General features: G+C 39.5%; 1 protein-coding gene across 1 annotated transcript in view; it reads left to right on the top strand.

Moving 5' to 3' along the window:
- The window catches only part of CDKL3 (cyclin dependent kinase like 3), an 87,982-nt gene that overhangs the window by 40,062 nt on the left and 21,764 nt on the right, over positions 1-26,156 (top strand). Inside the window, 7 exon segments of the mRNA XM_073802535.1 lie at positions 749-837; positions 2,895-3,048; positions 3,155-3,471; positions 4,589-4,679; positions 6,105-6,267; positions 7,082-7,142; positions 7,144-7,174. Coding sequence (XP_073658636.1) covers positions 749-837; positions 2,895-3,048; positions 3,155-3,471; positions 4,589-4,679; positions 6,105-6,267; positions 7,082-7,142; positions 7,144-7,174 — 906 coding nt within the window.

The following is a 26,156-nucleotide window of genomic DNA, read 5'->3' as shown; positions in this document are numbered from 1 at the left end:
GCTTCAGTAGCTGTGGCACGCGGGCTTCAGTAGCTGTGGCACGTGGGTTCAGTTGCTCCGCAGCATGTGGGATATTCCTGGACCAGGTCTCGAACCCGCATCCCCTGCATTGGCAGGCAGACTGTTAACCACTGCGCCACCAGGGAAGCCCCTTATCCAAAACTCTTACTTCCATTGTCTCTTTTTGTTTTGTGGGGGTGTTTTTGGTTCTCTATTCAGTTGAAGTCCTCCCAAGTTAGGGAAACAGAAAAGAGCTGTTCTGATACTGCGTTATTGAAAGATTTGGGGGCTTGGATATTTGTGAAACTGTTTTATGCCGTAGAAAGAGCACTGGATTAGTAATCAGACAATATGAATTAAAATTCTAGTTTGGCAAATCACTAATCATGCTTCTAGTTCTGTAAAATGGAAATGATAATCCATGAACTTTCCACCTTACAGGGCTGATAAGAGGATCAAAATGAGCTAATTAATTCCTGCTAATTCCAGCAGAAATAGACCGACTTCTGTTTTGGCTAGAATCACAGACCATTTAACCTGTAATAATGCCTTACAAGTACAAATTTCTTAGGGAAATAAGTCGTCAGAACTCACTGTCAGAAATTCCTGAGGTCTAATTCCATCTTTTCAAGAACTATTTTAGCTCTGGGTAATTAATTACACCTACATTTGTGAAATAAATTTAACATTTACCTTTAGGAGCCCTGTTAAGAGTTTGTTTAACATAGAATCTTTTTTCATTTTCTAGGCTTGTTTACAAATTGATCCTGCTGAGCGGATATCATCTACTGATCTTTTGCATCATGAGTATTTTACTAGAGATGGATTTATTGAAAAGTAAGCATTTTGAGTGAGTGTGGACTTTTCCGTGTTTTATATTAGGATGTTTTGCTAGCATGAAAATTGCTATGTAGGTTAATGTTACACAACAGAAGAATTCAATTTATCAAAAGCTTACTGAGTTTCTCTATTGACTAAGTATATGGTAGACTTACAGGTGTCATGGTGAAAATTCTAATAATAAAAAAAAGTGTACATAACATTCATTACACAGTTACTATGTCCTAGGCAGTGTGCTAAGCTCTTCACATGCATTTTCAATTCTCATTATAGGCCAGAGATAACATTAAATAAACAATAAATACTTTGTAGCTTTGTTTCCATTTAGACCTCTGACTCAGAATAGTCCAGTTTTTCCTCTCTGATAGCATCTCTGATCTATATATTACAATTAGCATTCATTCCCCAGATGATTTTTTTTCTCTGCTTTACTTATTCTCTGTTGCAGTTCCTGTTGTTTTATTCTCCCCACCAAACTGGAAGTTCCTTGAAGACAGGGACCATGCCTCTTAAAGCCTGTCTCTGTCTCACATTGTATCTAAAATATATAATGACAATGTAGACTCATAAGTCAGCCATGCTTTTTAAAAAAACACACCATTTTCTATTTGGGCTTTGAAAGAAACAGGAAAGGTTTCCCATTAATTGCAAAATCATTCAGTTTGCCTTTGCATACGAGGTCACAAACATGAATATTAATTAAAAATGTGATGGAGTTAAGATCAGGCATAGAAAAGACTAGGACCTCCATTGAAGATAGACCAAAATAGAAAAAGGCAAAGAAAAGGGAATCTTTGAGAGTAACTAGAACTTCAGGCATTTCAGGAATTTTAATCTAAAAAAATGAGAAGATATATTAAAAGTGCCATTGAGGGCTTCCCTGGTGGCGCAGCGGTTGAGAGTCAGCCTGCCGATGCAGGGGACGCGGGTTCGTGCCCCAGTCCGGGAAGATCCCACATGCCGTGGAGCGGCTGGGCCCGTGAGCCATGGCCACTGAGCCTGCGCGTCCGGAGCCTGTGCTCCGCAACGGGAGAGGCCACAACAGTGAGAGGCCCGCATACCGCAAAAAAAAAAAAAAAAAAGTGCCATTGATAAGAAGTGTCAGTTACTGAATAAAAAAATTGTTTCCTATCAATTCTACATAGACTGATTTCTCTTGGGTATTTAGATATTAGGATTTTACTATTATGGGGTGAAAGTTCTTGAGTTCCAATAATAGGAGCCTCAGAAAATGTTTGGGGGAAGACCTTTTAATTGGATAAGAGGCCTCTGTTTTTCATGGACCTTCTGCAATGCAAGGAAGTTTTAACAGAAATGTGCATTTTCTTATTCAGCCAAACTAATGATACTGGTTATTTTCTTCATCTCCTCACACTACCCTTTACTATAATTCTAGGGAAGAATTCATTCATGGTAGAATTCATTCAGTCCCAAACTGATGGCAGTAGCTGCTTCAAGGAGGGAAACTGTGCAACTCCAGGAGAGGGGTGGAAAGGAGACTTTTCGGTATAACCTTTTGAGTTTTGAGCCATGTGAATGGATTTTCTATTAAAAAATAAATAACTTTAAAAAAGCCTAACTAAAACCAAAACAATCTCCCTTCAATGTTGATGTATTCTATTACATTTTGTTCTGAAAATATTTGTCTAGAGTAAGATTTTAGAAACTAGTTCATCTTTTAAGTCCTGTTACTTTGAAGAACCACAAAAGGGACAAAGTGGCCTGAGTCTTCCTTGAAAATAATAGTATATTTATCAAAATTAAAAACGATGCTTTTATTAAGTAAACATTGCATCACAAAAGGAATCTAATTCATATAAGTCTATCTTGTAAAATTTTATTAATAGTAGATTACCGCGGAAAAATTTTAGAAAGATGTATCTTTACCAGGACACAATTTGTATTAGGTAAATATTGTGCCATCTCTTGGCATGCATTACTGATAACTTATTTATGCTGTAGCTCAAATGCAAATTAATTGATTAGAAAGTCTTTTAAAGATAAAATACTCTATCAACATAAATAAAAGTATTTGATATTGCTTGTTTTATCAGATTCATACCGGAACTGAGAGCTAAATTGCTACAAGAAGGAAAAGTCAATTCATTCATAAAGCCAAAAGAGAATTCTAAAGAAAATGAATTTATGAAAGATGATAGAAAAACAGTTTATACCGATACACTGCTAAGTACTTCAGTTTTGGGAAAGGTAAAAATTGGTCTTCTTTTTAGCCAGTATAACTATTTTATAGTTAGTACTCTAATGATAAAAATAACTGTTCTCCTGACTCAGATTTTGGATGTATTTTTTCTAGGAAATGGAAAAAAAGAAAAAGCCCAAGGAGATCAAAGTCAGAGTTATTAAAGTTAAAGGAGGAAAAGGAGATATCTTAGAACCAAAAAAGATAGAGTGTGAAGGTGGACATTTTCAACAGGATGCAGTTGAAATTGCTCATACTGTGTCTCAAGATATAAAACCCGTAATCAGTGGACCACCAAACCCTGTCAATCCCAGCACTAACTCTATGGGCATGAAAGACGATCCACATGCTGGAAGTAGTATGGTGATGCCACCTATCAATCTAAGTAGCAGGAATTTGATGGCTTCAAATCTCTTCCACTACAATTCAAGGTGAGTTTTAACAGAAAAGAAACAGAAGGTAATGGACCTCAGTAATACAGTGTTTTTATATAATGGTATTTCAAAGAATCAACTTCGTAGTGTCTATATATAAACTGAATTTGAAGGTATATTGAAATTACAATCATATAATGGACCATTACTAAGTGATTCGTATGAATGCTACAGAAGGATTAACTTTTCTTGGCTCTCTAGGTGTTTAGTTTTTCACTAATGCTGTTTGGAAAAACCTCATTAAAAAAAAAAAGTCTCTCAGAAAAATTACTTCCCATTTGAAGAGAAAAATGTAGTGTGACCTCAGTTTTGGTATTGATGTGCCTTTGAATAATAAAGTAAGCTTTATATTCGTATCATAGCAAATTGTCTAAATGGAGAAAAGATAGTTGAAAATAATCGTGTGTAGTCAAGTAGCTTTTCAAGGTCAAATTTTGGGATAAAAACAGCATATTGGACCGATTTTAGATTTAACTACTAATACAGATTGAGAGACTGGTACCATAAGTCTGGTTAATCAAGGGCAGTGTAATGGATGACGAGGGTCTGCCTAGCAAGGCATCAGGGCCCATTCTAAATTTAGGGAAATTACTGTGGCTCTAGTTGGGGAAGCAGGCTTAGTTCAGTTATCCTAAGCCAATCCTAACAGACTGATTTGGGCTATAAGTTGTGAAGCTTAGTGGTCTGCAGAGGTGGCAAGTGGACATGTCTGTACAACAGAATATAGACAGCAGGCATCCAATCGTTCTTGAGGTGACTCCTAAACCATGGTTGCAATAACCATAGTTACAAACTAGCCTTGGTCAGAGAGCTCGGAAGGTCATGAACCCAGTAGTTAAGAGATCCAGGTTCAGAACAGACAGAAGGGACCAAGTAGGCCAGCTGGAGTAACCTGACAACATGGTTGTCACCACTGATGTTAGCCATGTGTGAGTTGTTCTCTGCACTGTTTTCACCTCTTTACTTAGAGCAATTGGTACTTAAGGACTAACAGTTGCATTTTCGCACTTATTGTTCAAATAGTAGACTACCATGGTATAACATCATTATTGAAGCTAAAACAGAAGCACTTCTGGGAAGTTCTAATAACTTCTCATTCTTTTTTAAATAATAGGTTAACTGAAAGAGCAAAAAAGAGACGTACTTCTTCACAATCTATTGGACAAGTTATATTTAATAGGCATGAGGATACAGGTCCCACTCAAGTAAGGCAAGAAGCTCGTCATTAAAATATGGCCTCTTTCAACTTATCCCCCCACCTTCTGTCATTTTCTCTATGTTTGGGGCTCTAACATTTTTTTTAACGTGCTTTTAGTTTCCTTTTTTTTTTTTTCCTGAAGTGAAAATAGGTCATCATTTCCTTAGTGCTTTCACAATTTTAATTTCTTATAACTTGATTTGTGTATTTAATGTGTGACTTGGGAAAAGAAGTTAAGATTTTCACCTTTAAAAGTCACAAGACTGAGTCGGAATCCGAAAGTCACAAGACTGGACTTCCCTGGTGGTCCAGTTGTTAAGACTCCACTCTCCCAGTGCAGGGGCCCGGGTTCGATCCCTGGCTAGGGAACTAGATCCTGCATGCCGCAACTGAAAAAAAAAAAAAAAAAAGATCCCGCATGCTTCAATGAAGACCTGGCACAGCCAAATAAATAAATAAATATTAAAAAAAAAGTCACAAGACTTTTTGGTTTTTCACTTCCAAGAAATGATTTTAATATCTTACTTTTTAGATTAAGAGCAATTACCAAATAGTTACATCTTTTCACAAGAAAACATAATCAATGTAGTTCATTTCCTCATTTTTCACATAGGAAAATAGTTCAATTAAAAATTGAAGCACACAGGCTTCCCTGGTGGCGCAGTGGTTGAGAGTCCGCCTGCCGATGCAGGGGACGCAGGTTCGTGCCCTGGTCCGGGAAGATCCCACATGCCGCGGAGCGGCTGGGTCCGTGAGCCATGGCCGCTGAGCCTGCGCGTCTGGAGCCCGAGCTCTGCAACGGGAGAGGCCGCAACAGTGTTATTTATAATAATAAAACATTGAAAACAACACAGATCCATCCAAGAGCAAGTGACTGGTTAAGTACGTTAAAGTACATCCACACAGTGGGATACTATGCATTACATTGTGGAAGAGTGTTCATTAACCTAGGAAATTTTCTATCATCTGTTGTCAAGTGAGCAAAAACAGGTAACACAAAAGTTTTTCCAGAATGCTGAGTTCACAAGTAATTTTTTCCTTTGGGTTTTCCCAGTGTCCAGAGCACATCATTTTGTAAATAGAAAAATAAGTTATTAATAAAACGAACTGAAGCAATTTGTCCAAAGTCAAAATGCAATGAATAGGATCAAAAATTAAAAGTTGAGACTGTGGTTCTCGTGGTCAAGACTATTCTTAGCATATTGAATATGCTAGAAAAAGTTTACTTTATAAAATTTTTATTGGAGTTTGATCTGTTTATATGTTTGATGGTATTCTCTTCTACTTCTTACTTATTAAAATAACCTTGCAAAGATAGTTATTTGTATGCCTATCTTATACCATCCAAATGGCTGGCATTTGTAGGCTTGTCATTCAATAAGTAGTTACATACCTTTCTTCAAATTAACGCTTGTTTATTTGGTTTTTTTAGAGCCAAATGGAGAAGGGTGTGTTTAATGAGCGAACAGGTCAAAGTGACCAAATGGCAAATGGAAACAAAAGGAAGCTGAATTTTTCCAGAACTAACAGGAAAGAATTCCATTTTCCAGAATTGCCTTTCACAATACAGTCAAAGGGGATGAAAGGAATGGAAGGTACACATTTGTTGCATAGCTTTGGAAATCTACAGACTTAATCTTTTACAAGACCTTTTTTGGTAATATAACTTAGATGTTATAATGTGATTTAGGTAGAAAGGAGTATATTGCTATGTAAAATATTTTCAACTGATGAAAAATTTTTTCCCATAGTCAAATAATGGGTAAGACTTAAAGGAGATAACTTTAAAACAGGGTTAAGAAAACTTTAAAAAGTAAAATTTTCATTAGCTCAATTTTGTTGGAATGTTAGAACAGTATTTGAGGAAGGTGTTTTTGGTTTAGTATATGACCTAGGGTAAATCAGTTTCCTCTGTTTCTCTGTGATAACTTGCGCATATAATAGGAGGAATGATATGTGTGCTTCAGGCATCCAAGGATTTAGTAGATTAAGATTTATAACATGTACTGAGCTCATAAAATGAAACTCATTTTTTTCAGTGTTATTATTATGTTTCTTTGAAGAACAGTGACACCTTGTGAAAAGATAATATAAGAGCAAGAAAATAGTACTTGCATAGCTCAAGAAGAATTATCTGATCCACTTAACAGTTATACTCAGAATTTTATAAATAAATGTCCTCTTTATTTAGAGGACAGACTGGTAGACTGTTAGTAAAATTATATAGCAAATCATTTATGTTTGGCACATAATACCATTACAACTCATGATTTGTTCAGTTCCTTTATAATAAACTCAGAAACTGACTTTAGTGTATATCAGAATTTCCATTTAAAACTCTTGAAAAGTAAAGTAAAATTTCAAGGTAGGAGTAAAAAGTTCTCATTGTTTTAGATATTTTTGCAAAAGTTAAACAGATAAAAGTGATGAAGAGGAAATCAAAGAAAACAGATTCATCTAAAATACCAACTTAATGCAGATCAATATCAAGAAAAACAAGAGGTAAGACTTTTTTATTTATAGCTTTTACTAAGTAATGCTGTTTAGAACCCTTGACTTATTATATAATTTTAGTTACTACTGTTGGAAAGTCAGATAAAAATTCATAATTCTGTAATCTTTGACCTCTAGAAACAGAACTAAAATTTCCTAGAATAACCAATTACAAAAGATTTTTAGAAGTTATTTTTTGAGGGTAGTAAATATGAACTCTCATTTGAATGTTGAGTGATTGAGTATATGGTACCCAGGGAAAATAGTATGTGTGTTATGTATACTACCTGGTGGTGGGTAAACCATGCCAGAGGAAAGGAATAATGGTATAAACATAGGATTATACTGGCCACAAGAACATATGTATTTTGTCTTTAGCCTTTTTCTTCCTGTTTTTTTTGTATAATTTACTCCCCCATCTCTGCTCTCCACCTCCTGTCCTATTTTCAAAGATTTGCTCTCAGCTATCAGATAATCTTGAATTTTATTTGCGAATCTTGAAGCCATCAACATCTAAATGAATACTCTTTAAAGGTACTCTTTTAAGGGAAAGGGATTATGCTGAGCACCCACTGAATTAAATTATATTGACAGTCTTCTATCCTGTACACCTGTGAGGTCATTAACTTTGTTATCTCAGTTTCTTATTTTCTAAATAAAATTGACTACATTTTTATTCATGATAAAATTAGTACATACTTCCTAAGGAAATCTGAAGAAATTAGAAGATAGAAACTTTGATCTGAAATTATGTAAGGATGTATTTTAACTAAGTCTATTGAATCTCTACAACATTCAGGTAAGAGTTATCAGACACTGTTAGATATATTTTCACAGTGACATTTATGCCTTATTCCTGGCCTAAAACTTGTTAACAAGTCCACAGTCAACTTTGCAGAAAAGAAATATTTTCTAGGTAGAACAAGAAAGGCATTAATGGTCATCTTTTAGTTTGTTATAAAAAGTAATAAGGTGGCTTTAAACTTTTAAACCTGGGTCACAGCATGTTGAACAGCACACCATTTGCAGATTTTTTGAATGATTGGGTGAGTTAGGGCTCTTGAGTTTGGGCAGACTAGTAATGTGCTACATGTGTTTATCCTACTGTCCTATGAGAGCCCCCAGAACTAAAATTACATTTTAATGCAGGAAGAAAGGAACTCTTAAGACAGTTCTGTCATTTTAAAAATACAAAAGTAAGTAGGAAAGGAAAACCCCTTTTTGTACATATGGTGTAGAACTCCTGAAAAGACGCTCTTTTTAAGAGTAACGTTGAGGGCTTCCCTGGTGGCTCAGTGGTTGAGAGTCCGCCTGCCGATGCAGGGGACATGGGTTTGTGCCCCGGTCCGGGAAGATCCCACATGCCGCGGAGCGGTTGGGCCCGTGAGCCGTGGCCGCTGAGCCTGCGCGTCCAGAGCCTGTGCTCCGCAACGGGAGAGGCCACAGCAGTGAGAGGCCCGCGTACCACTAAAAAAAAAAAAAAAAAAAAGTAACATTGAAACAGTTGTAGGTGTTAGAAATATCCAGAAGTCATCAATGATGGTTGTAGTTTATTTGTAGTAATCATTCAAATGCAGTTCTGACAAGCTACTGAAATTGCATATGACTGGTTCAAATGCTTTTAATAAATTAATGTGAGAATTAAGAAAATTTCCTAAATTTCGAGTTGGTAGTTTGCTAATTTAGAGCATGAGAGAATATGACGTGTTTTAAAAAACTAAGATAGGGAATGGCAACTTATTTGTTCTATTCATTGATTTCTTTTTGAATTACCAAATCACATCCAGGCACTTCCCAGGTAATAGTATATACATGAACTGAATAGACTCTGTGACCTAGAGAGAAATTCTAATTACTGCTGATGAGTGAGTTAGGCAAGAGAGAAGAGTCCATAGAAAAGCCACCTTCAGTTTTGTCTCATGGTGATAATAAGGAATACTTTGCTAAATAGTCTTCCTGTACCTTATAAAATAACCCCCAGGTGCAAATTACAAGTACTTATCTGTGGCTGTATTTCCTTAGCCAAAGACTCACCATTTCCTCAGTTAAGGTCCTGTTTCTATTTACTGTTTAGAATACAGGAAATGCACAAACTGAAAGGAAGAAGAACCTGCCAGATGTAGAGTAGAAAATGCAGCAGCTGAAAATTCAGGGAACCCCAGAATCACTATATGGTTAAAAAAAATCCTTTTTATTAATATTACATACACAAAAATGCTGACTAGAGAATTCTACAGATATATCGTAAATCCTGTGTAGTTATGTGTATACTCACCTAAATTTGTTTTAAAATTTATTAATCTGTAAATTATTTATGTTTTCTTAATTTGAACGTTAATTTATAAAAACTTCCTGACTGGTACATCCTAATACAACTACAGCTTACGTTAAGTCATATAATTTTATTTGATGACCTGTTATCTCAGTCATGTTTGATCAGTGGTCATTCTTAGCTTTGGTTCAGAACTTTATAATTATAGATGGAAGAGTTTCTAAATGTGTAATAAAGTGAGATCCCAATGTCTGGGAGCACCAAACATTTCTGAGCAAACAAATACACTTGATAAGCATGAAATGTGGGTTTGGTTTCACACTGGATGTTCTGGAGCAGTATTTAAACATCATGAAGGTTGTTTAAAAGGATGGAAATTGAGCAAAGCATTGAAGCAAATCTTTTGGCTTGACCAGCATGTTTATCATTTAATAGTTTATATAGAATATATTGTTACATATAATTTAACATTAATACAGGCGAGGTTTTGGCAACATGTATTTACATTCTTATCCCACTTTTTGGCTTGGTTTCTAATTTTAGGGTGGAGATGGCCATTGTAAGGGGAAGAATTTGAAGAGGAACAGATTTTTTTTTTTTTTTTGGTAGTGTCTTTTCTTTAAATCTTAAAAATACAAATTGGCAAGTCTCCTCCAGTCTGGGGTCTGGGAGGGCCCCTCCCACCTGCCTCTCCTGATCCCATCCCCCACCCCCCCACTTCCCCCTTCCCTCCTATGCCCCCAGGACCAATGCGGCGTGGGGGGGGGGGGGGCGCAGGGAGGGCTAAGGGCGGGTCTTGGAGGGCAGGGGACCCTCTCAGCAGGCTCCCTGGGCCCAAGTGGGTGGGGCAATCACCCTCCGCTCCTCTCCTGTTCTTCCTGGAGAGTCTCTCCCATCTGCCTCTCCTGATCTCCCCAGCCTCAGGGATGCTGAACTTGTGTGGCCTCCACTTCTCCTCCCCCCTTGGTCCCCCTACATCCTACCGGTTCACTCTGGGCTTCCTCCCATCTTCTTGGGGGTCAGAGTCCCCTACCAGCGGCCAGCAGGAGCCCTAGTTGTGGGGAGACACTAACTCTGTGTCTTCCCACACTGCCATCTTGACTCTTCCCCCTGCCTGAGTATTCTTAATAAAACACAAATCAGATGATGTCATTGCTCTGCTCAAAACCCCCCATGCTTCCCACTTCACACAAAGGAAAAGCGCAGACATTACAATAACCTCCACGACCCTACACAGTATGCCTCTACCCTCTCTTTGACACTATTTGCTACTTCTCTTCTCTATTGCTCATTCTGTTCCAGGCCCACTGGCCTCCTTGCTGTTCCTGACTATGCTTCTGCCTCAGAACCTTTGTTTTTACTGTTTCCTCTGCTGAGAAATATCTTTCCTCAGGTCACTGCATGGTTCCCTCCTTTACCTTCTTCTGTTGTTCAGGACAACCTCCTTTTACTCGTATATGAAGCTTTCTCTACCATGTTACTTAAAATGACAACTTTCCCCATTCCCATTTCTGTTTCCTGTTTTACTTCTTCATATAGCATTTCTCTATCTGACAAGCTTTATTTATTAATGGTGTCCCTCCAATAAACTGTGAACTACATGAGGGCAGGGAATTTAGTGTTTTGTTTGTTGCGGTATTCCCCAGCATAGAATAGTGCCTAGCATATATTGACACTCAATAGCATTTTCTTTGTGAATGAATGAATGAATTTATTAAGCACCTACATAGTAATCACTTGAAAAAACCAAAGAATAAAATATGAAATAATTTTATTGGTGTGGTAGAATGTGCTTCCTATAGCATGCTAATATTCATTGTTCAAGTAGCTGAACAAGGAATGAATAGCAGTCGTTCAGCACGGAGTTTAAAGGTGAAGTAGACAAGGTGAACTTACAGTTTGTTAGTGTTTTAATGGAGGAAGTGAAACTTAGTTACATTTATAGGTAAAACTGAAAGATGCTTTTTAGAAACAGAATTCAGAGGAATCTCAGATAAGTTAGAAAAATTGTATCTCAAAATTTATAAAGAGACAAGGAAATTCAGGTAAGACAAGTGAAAGGGTAAAAAAAAATAATGCTCTACTAAGTGAGTTACAGTATCTGGGTCAGAATTTTAGATTATCCACCGTAAGTCACCACATTTCTGTTTCTTTAGTGACTGCGTGTCAGGAGACCAGGCAAGTCCTAAATTAGTACCCTTAGTACTTGTCATAGAGTGAGAAATTATATGAGTATTGTCTCAGTGTTATGAAGGTCTCTCAGTTAACTCTCTTGGCTTAGAATAAGTGAAGTAATTTGCTTGCTTAATTGGATAGTATCGAAAGAATAAACGAAATATATAACTCAAAGAGGTAAATAAAATGAAGTTTGCTTCCGATTGACTTTCAGACTAACTTTGGGTTAAGGTGCTTGCTCTTCACAATTGGCTTTTCATTTAATGGATAACAGTATAGAGATTCCAGCTATCCAGGGGCTATTACATGGTCTCTGTGGCCCTCTTGCCAAAGAGTAAAGGTGATTCTGAAGTTCTCTTTGAAGTCACTTAGTCCTAATCTCCTCCAGAGGGAGCTCAATGTCCAGCATTTTCAGGACCTGGAGCTAGTGTCAGCTCTGATCTAACAGGACTAGCCATTCAGTTCCCTGTTGGACTGAACTAGTGTATGAAGATGGGATCCTAATGAGGCAGTGCTTTTTGCTCTAAATCAGTGGTTTTTACTCCCTGAGATGAGAAATGTAATAAAAATGCATGCTAGGATTTGGGTTTCCTCAGGTGAATGACTCCAAAGTCTTAGGACCTTTCAAACCAAGCCCTAGATTATTTACATAAATTTCAGGCAGCATCTCTTGGGCATCTCTGAGTAATTTCTTTGTGGCTACTAATTATTACATTGAACAGTATTATTAAAATGTTTAAAGCATCTGCTGCCTCATGAAAAACCTTAAAAACCAGATTTATAATGGAATAATCTGCTATCAATAGACTTCCTTGGATTGTTGTTTGATAGATTTGAGTTTAGAAAATTGGTTCCTTTTAATTGCTGTCCTTTAAACAGAATATCTAGTGGTATCAGAATATTTATTGAAACTATACCTATAAATTTCTGGGGCTTTTTTCTTTTTAAAAATATTTGTTGAATGAACATTCAATTTTTATTAAAAGCATTGTGGTATGGGACTTCCTTGGCTGCCCAGTGGTTGAGATTTCTCCTTCCAATGCAGGGGGTGAGGTGGTTTGATCCCTGGTCAGGGAGCTGGGATCCCACATGCCTCGGGGCCAAAAAGCCAAAATGCCAAAACGTAAAACAGAAGCAATATTGTAGCAAATTCAGTAAAGACTTTATAAATGGTCCACATGAAAAGAAATCTTAAAAAAAAAAGCCACATAGTATAACAGAGTCCAGATTATAATCAGATTGCTTAAATTAAAATCATGGCTTTTACCACTTCTTCACTGGGGAGTATGTGTGTGGTATTTTGTTGCCTCAGTTTTCCTCAGTTGGAAAATGGGGACAAGAATAGCTTATCTCGTAGAGATTTTGTGAGGACTTACTGAGATAAAGTTTAATACACACAGGACATAGTGAGTTTGTACTGTACTGATGAAATGTAGTTGTCTCCTTCAAAGATGCAGAATTATGGTTTTGTTTGTTTGGCCACGCACATGGCTTGTGGGATCTTAGTTGCCCGACCAGGGATTGAACCCAGGCCACAGCAGTGAAAGCACAGAGTCCTAACCATTGGACAACCAGGGAATTCCCCAGAATTATGGTCTTTAATCTTAGTTCTTTTGTCCAGGTTGTCCGAGTTTATCCTGACTTCCTTCACTTTGGTAATAAATTAGGTCTACGGGTGCCCTTTACTGTTGTTGTACACTGCCTGTGAAATTCTGAGGGAAACTGTGCCTTGGTCTCTATTTGTTTAGATGTGAAGTTGGCATGGATGACAAATACATGTCTGCTCTACATGTATAAAATGTTACATTACTTTTTTTTTAATAAATGTATTTATTTTTGGCTGCGTTCGGTCTTTGTTGCTGTGCTCAGGCTTTCTCTAGTTTTGGCGAGCGGGGGCTACTCTTTGTTGCAGTGCGCGGGCTTTTTGTGGTGGCTTCCCTTGTTGCAGAGCACGGGCTCTAGGCTTGCAGGCTTTGGTAGTTGTGGCTTGTGAGCTCTAGAGCGCAGGCTCAGTAGTTGTGGTGCACGGGCTTAGTTGCTCCGCGGCATGTGGGATCTTCCCGGACCGGGGCTGATGGGATTGCCATTACTTGGTTCTCTGTGGCTACCAAAAGTCATGCAGAGAAGTGGGAACAGCAGAGGCAGTGGCAGCTGAATTGGCAGTCAACCAGGTCAAGTTTTGAAATCTGTTGGGTAGATATTCATGTGATGATTAGGAGTCCTGGTTTCAATCCTTTGGCCAAGTGGAGTTGTTGTAAGTGGAAGGGGTTACAACTGGTAGCTCAGTAGGTTGCTGCTATGTGACACTCATTTCCTTTCCTTTGGAAGAAGGAACATAGAATATAGTCACAGTGATAGGAAGTACCCTGATGCATTTAACACCTTGAAGAATAAAATTAGACTACCGTTTTTTATTGTTTAATATAATACTGTATATTATATATAAACAAATTTATGTTTCACATCCTGCTTTATGATGCTAGTTACTTACCTCTTAATTTATATCTTTGTACTTTTACATCCTACCCCCAGTACCTTCATATAATTGTGTACCTTGATATGTATGGAACAAATAATTTAAATTCAGAATGACCTTAGTAGTTTGAAGACTTGCTGAAGAATCAGTGAATGATGTTAAAAATGATCAGTAAGAATCTGAGGCATGGATGTCACAGAGCAAGCTTCTCAGAAGAGATCTTGGGTTGGCAGTTAGTGGTGTCATGTTGCAGTTCTTTAAAACTTCAGAGCACTCACAATTCTGTGTGCCTTTAGGAGGGCTTAGTTGAAGTTTTTATCAAGTTTCAGCCTTCTCAGATCAAAAGCAATTCTACTTTTTCTTGGCAATACGTGTACTAGATATCTGACTGTGTGTGTTGGATATCCTGAAAAATTCCAATTATGAAACTTCTCATTAATGGCCAAAAGTTACTGGTGGTTTAGAGCATTGGAGATAAAGTCTAGGGCCTAAGCAAGGTAAGAAGTTGTATTGGAAACTACACATAAAGCTGAGTCCTTAAAAAGTGATACCCTTAGTAAAGAGTGAACTAGACAAAATATACTCCTCAAAGTGTGATTATAGAGAAATTTGTTTGTCTTGTCCTTGGCCCTGGATGGAAAAAAAAAAAAAAATCAAACCAACAACCTGAGAACTCATAACCATCCTTCATACAGGTTTGGTGTCACATTTCAACTACACGTGTGATCCAAAAAACCCAAGATTAGAATGTGGTTTAAAGTGCTAATGGGTAAATAGTGAATCCTCTTACCTGTCAGAATCAATCAAACACAAATACTCTCTGGAGGAATGCACTTTATTTTTTTAATTTTTAAAAAAATGTTATTTAGGGCTTCCCTGGTGGCGCAGTGGTTGAGAGTCCGCCTGCCGATGCAGGGGACACGGGTTCGTGCCCCGGTCCAGAAAGATCCCACATGCCGCGAAGCGGCTGGGCCTGTGAGCCATGGCCGCTGAGCCTGCGCGTCCGGAGCCTGTGCTTCACCACGAGAGAGGCCACAACAGTGAGAGGCCCGCGTACCGCAAAAAATAATAATACTAATAAATAAATAAAATAAAATAGATCTAAAGGAACTACCCAGAGTATAGCCTAGAAAGACAAAGAGGTAGAAAAGATAAAATAGAAGTTAAGAGACATGGATGAAGTATGAGAAGGTCTAACATAATACTAATCAGAATTCCAAAAGGAAGAAATAGAAAGAACGAGGAAATACAATATTCAAAGAAATAATAGCTGATAATTTTTCCAGAATTGTGTAAAAAAACCCAAGAATCCTCAAATTCAGGAATCCCAGTGAATCCAAGAATAACTAAAATGAAACCCACTCTCAGATACATCATCATGAAAGTGCAGAACACCAAAGAAGTGAAAAAAAGATTAAAAGTAGTCAAAGACTGATAACTACAAATGAATGATGGGTAATGACAGTAACTTTTCAACAGCACAATGAAAGTCAGAAGAAAGTTGGAATAATATTTTCTAAGGATGGAGCAAAAATAGCTGTAAACTTGGAATACTGAGGCAGGTTATTAATAGTCATCTCCAAATATCTGTTCTTTGCTTCTTCTTTTGTAATAAAATCCCGGATTTTTAACTGAGCACATGAATGCCTGGAATAAAATCTACTTTTCCCAGCTTTCCTTACAGTTAGCGCTATCAGAGAAGTAGTGAAAGTGGTGATTTGTATTAAACTCTAACAAGTCAAAGGTTTTGCTTTATTGCTGCCAATTTCTGAGATAATAGAAAAAAATATGAAACAACTGTCTTGGACACTGGGCAACAGGCAGCCCAGGACACTGATCTCTGAGAGAAGAAAAATGAGTTGAAGCAATCATTATGATCACACAGGCTTTCTTCAATTTCTGGATCACTAAACAGGGAGATGGTGATTCACCGATAGTCTGGCACATTTGGTGAGTTTATGCGGTAGGGATATAAGTTTGGGGAGGTCAAGGTGGCTAGAGTTTGCAAGGCAAAATACAAGAGAAGAGAAAGCTATGTAGGGAAGGAACTTAGAAATCTGCATGGCTTCTCCTCCAATCTTTGGTTGAGTAGTAATCTGTGCATGTGTTGCAGACATCAAAATGCACCTCCCAGAGCTCCAACTGCAGGGAGTGTAATTTAACTTAAACCAAAAGAATTAGAAAAATTATCTAGGGGCTTCCCTGGTGGCGCAGTGATTAAGAATCACCTGCCAGGGGCTTCCCTGGTGGCGCAGTGGTTGAGAGTCTGCCTGCTAATGCAGGGGACACGGGTTCGAGCCCTGGTCTGGGAGGATCCCACATGCCACAGAGCAGCTAGGCCCGTGAGCCACAACTACTGAGCCTGTGCGTCTGGAGCCTGTGCTCTGCAACAAGAGAGGCCGCGACAGTGAGAGGCCTGCGCACCGCGATGAAGAGTGGCCCCCGCTCACCACAACTAGAGAAAGCCCTCGCACAGAAACAAAGACCCAACGCAGCCAAAAGTAAATAATTAAAAAATTCCTACTCCCAACATCTTCTAAAAAAAAAGAATCACCTGCCAATGCAGGGGACACAGGTTCAAGCCCTGGTCCAGGAAGATCCCACATGCTGCAGAGCAACTAAGCCTGTGCACCACAACTCTGAGCCCGCGTGCCTAGAGCCCATGCTCCCCAACAAGAGAAGCCACCACAATGAGAAGCTTGAGCACCGCAACATAGAGTAGCCCCCGCTCGCCGCAACTAGAGAAAGTCTGTGTGCAGCAACAAAGACCCAATGCAGCCCAAAATAAATAAAACAAATAAATTTTGTTTTGTTTTTTGTTTTGTTTTGTTTTGCGGTGTGTGGGCCTCTCACTGTTGTGGCCTCTCCCGTTGCGGAGCACAGGCTCTGGACGCACAGGCTCAGCGGCCATGGCTCACGGGCCTAGCTGCTCCATGGCATGTGGGATCTTCCCGGACCGGGACACGAACCCGTGTCCCCTGCATCGGCAGGTGGACTCTCAACCACTGCGCCACCAGGGAAGCCCCCAACAAATAAATTTTTTAAACAAAGGACTTGATCTTTTAAAAAGAAGAAAAGAAACAAGAAAAATTAGCTAGCTTACTGGGAGGATTCAGGAAAATACCCCTGGAATTAGATTTTTGGGTGTTTGATCAAGGTGACTGGAATATAAGCCTAGATAAGCAAGAATTCATTGACTTGAGGGAACCTTCTCAGGACACGAGATTTAACACGCTAGCAAGGACCTTAGGGGGTATAGAAAATACACTGCTGTGCTTGCTCTTAAGCCCGGGGAAAACTGTGGCCAACGCTCACGGAAGTAGAAATGTCTGAATTGCCCTTACAGTGACAAAGGAAGAAATAAATAGACTGAAGGAAGTGGGCATGCTAGAATAAATGTATTATATAAGACCAGAAGACAACCAGACAATAATGTTCCATGGGAGGACCCAGGGGACCCGTCATTCACCAAGTCCATTAAGAATACCCTGGTGATAAGTCAACTATACTTCAATTTAAAAAAAAAAAAAGAATACCCTAGTGAAAGGAAGTGCAAGACTTATATACTGAAACCTACAGCAAAGAGACTAATGCTGAGCCCCTGGCATGGCATTATTTTTTGAGGAGACTAACTGGCTGCTTGGTGGCAAGTCAAATATATCAGGCTCTTTCCATCCTTGAAGAGCTAGGGTTTCATCCTCCCTGAGATAGATACCCATTCTGAATATGGCTATGCTTTCCTGCCTGCAGATTCTTGGTAGCCTGGAACTTACAGAAAACCTGATCCACAAGCATGGAAATACACACAGCGTAGCATCCAACCACTTCACATTGAAGGAGGTGTGGGTGTGGTCCCATAACCATCATAGAACACTGGATGCTTTATAAGGTGCAGTTGAAGTGACACCTCAGAGGCAATCTTATAAAAGGATGATATGCCACTCTTCAGGATGCAGAACATGTGTTAAATCAGAGGAATTTTGTAGAGTGCTGTATCCCTAGTAGGAATAATAGGGTGCTAGATCCCCATGGATTTGGGGACGAAGGAATAATAGGGTGCTAGATCCCCATGGATTTGGGGACGAAGGCATGGAAGGAGGATTAGTTCCATTTAACATCACTCCTAATGACCTACTTTGGGATGTTGTACTTTCCATCCCTGGCAACCCAGGGTTTTGGCAGAATTGGAGTTCCTGGTCTCCAGAAGGGGCACACTCTTGCTAGGGGCCACAGCAAGAGTCCCATTGAACTGAAAATTTGGGTTGTCACCATGGAATTCTGGATTCCTTGTGCCCATGGCAAGCAAGAAGAGGAGTCACCATATTGGTAGGGGTAATTGGCCCTGAGCAGCAGGAGGTAGGATTACTGCTACACGAAGAGGGCAAGGTGGGATATGTGTTAAACCCAAGATATCCATTTGAGTACCCCGTGTTACTCCCTCATACTACTGTAACTGTGAATGGACTCATGTAGCAACTTCTGACTGAGGACGGTATGATTACCAAGGGTTCAGACTGCCCAGGAATGTAGGTTTGGGTCACGCTACCAGGTAAACCACCAAGACGTGCTAAAATGATGACTTGTAGGTGAGGAAAATGCAAAATGAATCGTGGAGGAGGATAAGTACCAGTTGCAGCCCTGAGATCAGCTGCAGTGATGAGGGCTGTAATTTGTCTCATTGTTCTCCATCCTCTGAATTTCCTTTCAAGAAGGGTAACAGGAATCATGGAGGAACCTCTCTCCAAATTGTGAGAAGTAGATATATGTGGTGCAATGGGTGAATCTCTGGTGGCCACAAAAATGTACCTCTTAGATCTCTGACTGTGGAGAGCATAAGTGAGCCCCAGCTGCTGCACTCTGAAATCTGGCACCGCATTTGCACTAAAGCTACACTTCCCACATGTTAATCCCAGTTAATGACTGAGCTCATCAGGGATCTAAGGCAGGCCTGTTCCTGAGAAATGCAGTTTTCCTGATGGGAGACTAAAGCTTGAGGATTCCACATCAGCTTCCCAAACTTCCTTGGAGCTACAGTGCAGTGTAAATGTTTTCCACTCAGTCTTACTTTCATTCCTCTCCCCTTCACAAGGGTTAGACCTGCATTGCAATCTTATGACTCTCTTAGCTACCCCTGGCTCCCTTCCCATTTTTCCTTATAGGTGTTTACTTCCATAAATCTCTTTCATGTCAAATCCTCTTCTTGGCATCTGCTTCTTGGAGTAACCAGACTGACAAGGCATGCATAGAGGAAATTTATGAGGCCAGTCAAAGAATATCTGCCAGGGAGCTATAAGCTGAATACTTCTTAGAGATCACACCGAGCTAGCAGAAACTCAAGTTTCTGACAGCCAGTGTGGAATGATGTTGTTGAATAGCTGCATATTCAGTAGAGATCCCAGAAGAATCATACGTTAGCAGGATGAATAAAGGTCATAGAATAAAGGTCAATTTAGATCTTCTCTTAAAAGCAAGCTCTAACAGACGAGGCTGATCTGAAAGTAACTCGAATGACTGTCAAAACAAATTTCAACCTCTCTGAAGGAAAAAAAAATACTAATACTCAACCATGTAATGATCATAACACCTCCCATTCAAACTAATATTACTAGACTTGAAAACAACTCAAAAAAGTGACCCATAATGAAAATTAAAAATCAGTCAATAGAAAGAGATAAAGTAATGATGATGGGGGACTTCCCTGGTGGTCCAGTGGTTAAGACTCCGTGCTTCCACCGCAGGGGGCACAGGTTCAATCCCTGGTTGGGAAACTAAGAACCTGCATGCCATGTGGTGAGGCCAGGAAAAAAAAAAAAAGCTGATGGATTAGCAGACAAGGACTTGAGAACAGCTATTATAAAATGCTCAAATATTTAGAGGAAAACAGAAACATATTGAAGAAAGAAGTAGAATATTTTAAAAGATCCAAGTGGAACTTCTAGAGCTAAAAAATACATTATATGGGGGGCTTCCCTGGTGGCGCAGTGGTTGAGAGTCCGCCTGCCGATGCAGGGGATACAGGTTCGTGCCCCGGTCCGGGAAGATCCCACATGCCGCGGAGCGGCTGGGCCCGTAAGCCATGGCTGCTGAGCCTGCGCGTCCGGAGCCTGTGCTCCGCAACAGGAGAGGCCACAACAGTGAGAGGTCCGCGTACAGCAAAAAAGAAAAAAAAAAAAAAAATACATTATATGACGTGAAATGAAAATTCACTGAATTGAGTCCAAAGCAAATTAGATACTGTAAAAGAAAATATCAGTGTCTTTAAGACATAGCAATAGAAACCATCCAAATTGAAGCATAGAGGAAGATGGAAATAAAATGAAACAAAACTGAAATAAAAGCAAAATGACTCTGGTACAATATTAATCATTGTAACATACATGTAATTGTGTTCCTAGAAAAATAGAGGAAAGGGCAGAAAAAATATTTGAAAAAGAATAACCGAAATGTTTTCAAATGCATTGAAAACTATAAGTCCTCAGATCCAGGGAGGTAAATAAATCCCAAGCAGGATAAACACAAAATTTCAGCAAGGCACATAATAATCAAATTGCTAAAACTCAGGGTGTATTAAACACAGGTTTTATTATTATTCTGGTATGGTGAGGCCAACAGATCAGGAGAAAACTACCATTGAAAAGATTGTTGTTATACTCAACAGATCTCAAGAGAAGGAGGCACAACATGCCACAGAGGGCCACAAGGGGAAACATCAGCGTTGGTCAGGAGGCAGAGGGAATGAGGGGGAAACCTGGGAAAGAGCTTTTATTGTGGCTTCCACAGGGAAGAATGTGCTAAGCAGGTAAGCAATCTTAGGAATGGCTAGTTTGAATAATTTCAGCAGGCTCTGTGGGGTAGAGGCTGTCCTTAGTTGTCCTGTACCTGGCCCTGGGGTGATTAGGGCAGGGGAATAGTGGCCTGGAGTGTAAGAGCCTGATAAAAAAGTTAGTTGGCATATGGACACATATGGAGTGACTGCATATGAAAGACATGTTTACAGGTGAGTTCTATTTCTAGGCATTGACTAGCCCTAGGAGGAGGCAGTCGCTCAAGGGTCAGCAAGACTTCAAGATGCCAAAGTATAGAAATACAGAAAATTAAAACATATGATCAATATGCAGGGATATGGAGAAAATGTAAAAGTGGAGGACATGCAGGCTTCAGTAGTTGTGGCACACAGGCTCAGTAGCTGTGGCTTGTGGGCCTAAGCGCAGGCTCAGTAGTTGTGGCATACGAGCTTAGTTGTTCCACAGCATGTGGGATCTTCCCAGACCAGGGCTCGAACCCGTGTCCCCTGAATTGGCAGATGGATTTTTAACCACTGCACCACCAGGGAAGTCCTATTTATTTATTTTTGCTGCTGCTGCTTGTGTCAATTTTGTAAGTTATGTTTTTCTAGGAGTTTGTCCATTTCATTTAAAATTTCAAATTTGTCAGCATAAAGCTGTTTATAATATCCCTTATAAAAGTCTGTAGGATTTGTAGTGAAGTCTCAGTTTTCGTTATCAATGTTGGTCATTTGTGGTTTCTCTCATTTTTTTCTTGATAAGTTTTGACAGCAATTTATCAGTTTCAGAGTCTTTTCAATGAAGTTGATCCACTCTATGTATGTTTGTTTTCTGTGTCTGCTTCTGTATTATTTTTTTCCTTCTCCTTTCTTCAGGTTAAATTTTATGTTCATTTTCTAATTTAAGTCATTGATTATCAGCCATTATTCTTTTTCTAATAAGCAATTTTAAAGTTATAAATTTACCTCCAAGCACAGCTTTAACTGTACTGAAAGTTTCTATATGTAGTATTTTCATTATTATTCAGTAAAAGATATTTTCTAATTTCCTTTGTGATATCTGCTTTGACCCATGAGCTATGTAGAAATGTGCTTCTCAGTTTCCAAACATGTGAATATCTTTGAAGTTGGAATTTAGCTTAATTAGAGTGTGGTCAGAGAACACGCTGTATTATTTCGGCCCTTTGAAATGTAGTTACTTGTTTTACACACCAGCATATAGTAAATTTGGGTGCACTGTTCTATAGATGTCAATTAGGTCAAGAGCGTTAATTATAGTGCTTAAATCTTTATACCATTTCTGCTTCTTTGGCATGTGCCTATTCTAAAAGCTATTGAGGGGTGTGTGTTAAAATCTCTGACTATGATTGTGGATTTGTCTATTTGTTCTTTTTGATTCTATCAATTTTTTATTTATATACATTTAAGGCTATGTTTTTAGGTGCATAAAATTTAGATTTGTTATATTTTCCTGGTAAAGTGTACCATATTTCATTATGAAATATATCTTATCTCTAGTAATGCTTCTTGCCATAAAGTCTTCATCTGTTATCAGTACAGCTACGCTAGCTTTTTTGTATGGTACATATTTTTATTTCCTTTTACTTTCAGTATTGCTATATATTTCATATAAATAGTTTTTTTTTAAGCAGCATATGGTTGGTGCTGGCCATTTAAATTTTTTTTTTTTTTTTTGCGGTACGCGGGCCTCTCACTGTTGTGGCCTCTCCTGTTGCGGAGCACAGGCTCCGGACGCACAGGCTCAGCGGCCATGGCTCACGGGCCCAGCCGCTCAGCGGCATGTGGGATCCTCCCGGACCGGGTCACGAACCTGTGTCCCCTGCATCGGCAGGCGGACTCTCAACCACTGCGCCACCAGGGAAGCCCTGGAGTATCATTCTGATACATGCATAATGATCCCCCATGTACTCATCACCCAGATTTAACAATTATCAACTCATGGCCAATTCTGTTTCATCTATTCCGCCACTTATTTCCTCCCCTCTTGTATTAATTTGGAGCAAATCCTAGACATCAGTATAATTCTTTCCTAAATATTTCAATGTGTATATCTAAAAGCTAAGTCCTCTTTTTATAAAGACATAATTACATCTTTACAACAGTTATTAAGTTTTTTTTTTAATATATAAATTTATTTTATTTTTGGCTGTGTTTGGTCTTCATTGCTGCATGAGCTTTCTCTAGTTGTGGTGAGCAGGGGCAACTCTTCATTGTGGTGCACGGGCTTCTCATTGCAGTGGCTTCTCTTGTTGCGGAGCACGGGCTATAGGCACACGGGCTTCAGTAGTTGTGGCTCGTGGGCTCTAGAGCGCAGGCTCAGTAGTTGTGGCTCACAGGCCTAGTTGCTCCGCGGCATGTGGGATCTTCCCGGACTAGGGCTTGAATCCATGTCCCCTGCACTGGCAGGCGGACTGTTAACCACTGTGCCACCAGGGAAGCCCTATTAAATTTCTTAATGTTATCAATATCCAATCAGTGTTCACATTCCATATTTCTCCTGATTTTACATTTTGTTTGAATCAAGGCTCTCTTTTAATTTTTTAAACTGCTGATGGGCTACCCTGTGCAAGGGTAGCCCATCTTGAGTGAAGTTCTATTGAAAATGTGTGGGGCTGAAGATCTCACTCTGAGTGAAGGGCAGCTCACTCACTCCATTGATGGGCTCAGAATCTAGACTTCTTCAGGTGGCTTGTGGGAAACCAGCAGCCATTCCCACAGATGCCTGGTTTGTTCATCACTGATAATCATTTAACTCTGTGATAATGTTGTTTTTTGTCCTTTTTATAGACCTTGGGTAAAGAACTCCTGTAACATATCTTTCTTCTTAGCAGCCTATTAGATGGTTATGCAGTTACTCAATATTTACCATATCAAGGAAAGGTATAAATAATACTTTTCTGTTTACTAATAATCCATGCTAAACAAATACTTACTTCCATCATCCTACCATCCTTGTTCTTCCTTGAAACCGAAGGAAGGGTTGTGGGATGAGATGAAAGAGTGAGGTGATGGCCAAATGATAATGTACCTGGAAGTAGATTGTAACCCATCAGGTGCTATCTGTGCACATGTTGTGGGGTTTTTTTGTTTGTTTTCTTTTAATTTTTATAAATTTATTTATTATTTTTATTTATCTATTTTTGGTTGTGTTGGGTCTTCGTTGCTGGGCGTGGGCTTTCTCTACTTGCGGCGAGCAAGGGCTACTCTTCGTTGCAGTGCACGGGCTTCTCATTGCAGTGGCCTCTCTCGTTGCGGAGCACGGGCTCTAGGCACGTGGGCTTCAGTAGTTGCAGCACGTGGGCTCAGTAGTTGTGGCTCACGGGCTCTAGAGCACAGGCTCAGTAGTTGTGGCGCGCGGGCTCAGTTGCTCTGCGGCATATGGGATCTTCCCGGACCAGGGATCAAACCCCCATCTGCTGCATTGGCAGATGGATTCCCAACCACTGTGCCACCAGGGAAGCCCCACAGGTTGTTTTAACAGAACAAGCAGCCTCCTCTCTCAAACATTTTACTTTCGTACTCACTGTAATCCCAGCTTCTCCTTAGTTCACCTGTCTTATATTCAGGCTCTCATCCATCATTTGGGCTACTGCAGTCTAGTATCCTCTGCCAGGTCCATGGTGCAGTCTTGAAAGTGCTGCTCTCATTGTTGGCATAGTGGTGCTTATGTGACAATTTGAATATTTTACTTTTTTGGGGGGTAAAAATGAAAATTATTTGCAGTGGAAAAATGAGATTGCTGATGCTAGTGATTAGTAGCCTCACTCCTCACACACACACACACAAAAGAAGCCTCACTCTCATGAATGTGATCGCATTAAGACAAAGATGAGCTCCTTAGGGGTGCTAAGAGGGTGCTAATTAATCTTAAGCCTCATCTGGACTCTTACATGCCAGATGTCACATGTCAGATGACGTATTCAGTTGTGAAGGAAAGGAAAAAAAGAAAGAATATCTGTAAGTGCTGGAAATATATTGTTTGATTAAACTGTGAGACATAATTGGGGATTTTATAATGTTTTTTAAAATGTGAGATTAAAATGTGAGACATAATTGGGGATTTTATAATGTTTTTAGCTTTCTGGGAATGAACTGTCCTTAAAACATTTAAACAAAATGTATGTTTGACCATACACCTGACTTTTGAATATGTTTTCAGAAACACGAAACTGCCTGTAGTTGAATAGGCTTCCTTTCCCACAGTTACCCACAGAGCTAGAACTCTGGAGATAGAGGGAGAAAACCAGCCTAGCTCTGCTCCTGGTCATAGGACTCAGGCAGTCTAGGAAAAGGGGGAGGTGAGCTCTGCCTGGGACAAGAAGACACTCCTCTTTTTCTGGCAATCCAGAGCAATTACTTCATGAGATGCCATCGTGATGACATGTGCCCAGTTTAATGCCCCCAATATGCTGTCCAACTGCATTGTTTCCTGCTGTAGTAGGCGCTGTAGGAGTCATCTTCTGGTATTTGGGTGAGGCAGGGACCTGAGCGGGTCTCACTTCAAGTCATGTTGACACTGAGAACCTGGCACTGACATAAAGCATCATTTAGTACAAGGCAGAGGACTCTTTCTGCAGCTAAAACTCAATGGTAATCACTGACCTCATGGTCTTGACAATCTATAGGGTTAGAGGATGCAGCATGGATATGCAGCCTTCACCATCTGTTCTGCTCTCGAATTACAAACACACCACGAATACACATCACAACTGCATCATCAGGAAAAGGAGGCTAACAGTGCTTCTAGCCCTGTACCATATTTTAGGTCCAACACTTTGTGCATTTATTTTGGAAAAAGCTTTGGGTGCAGAGGAAGTCATAGTTTGATCATATCGTTTGAATCTGACAACATCACTGATAGAACTTTTCCCTTGATATTCCCCTAAACTCAGCTATGTTCAATTGTATTTCACTGTATTTGCTCTCAAGAGGTAAATTCTGCTTGGTAGTAGGGGAAATGGTCATGGTCCTTGGGTTAAAATCTAGCTTATACTTTGAGATTATTCTGTACAAGAGGACCTCAGGGAAACAGAGTATAACAGTAATGATAATGAGCCACAGCTTTATTCAACAATCATTGTATTTGAGTGAATTGCATTGAGTTACCAATGTCTGTTTACTAACTAGATTGTGAACAGTTGTATGGCAAAGAACCAAGTTTTCTTCATCCTTTCTTCCCTGTGGCACTTAGTACATGGCAGGGATTCAGTAAAGTAAAGCAGAGAAGATATGTATCTAAATAATATAATTATGTAAGGCAGAA

This window comes from Tursiops truncatus, chromosome 3 (genome assembly GCF_011762595.2).
Source record: "Tursiops truncatus isolate mTurTru1 chromosome 3, mTurTru1.mat.Y, whole genome shotgun sequence".
In the NCBI taxonomy this organism is placed as follows: Eukaryota; Metazoa; Chordata; class Mammalia; order Artiodactyla; family Delphinidae; genus Tursiops; species Tursiops truncatus.
The sequence above is the reverse complement of the archived record's forward strand: the minus strand, read 5'-3'. Positions and strand labels throughout refer to the sequence as shown.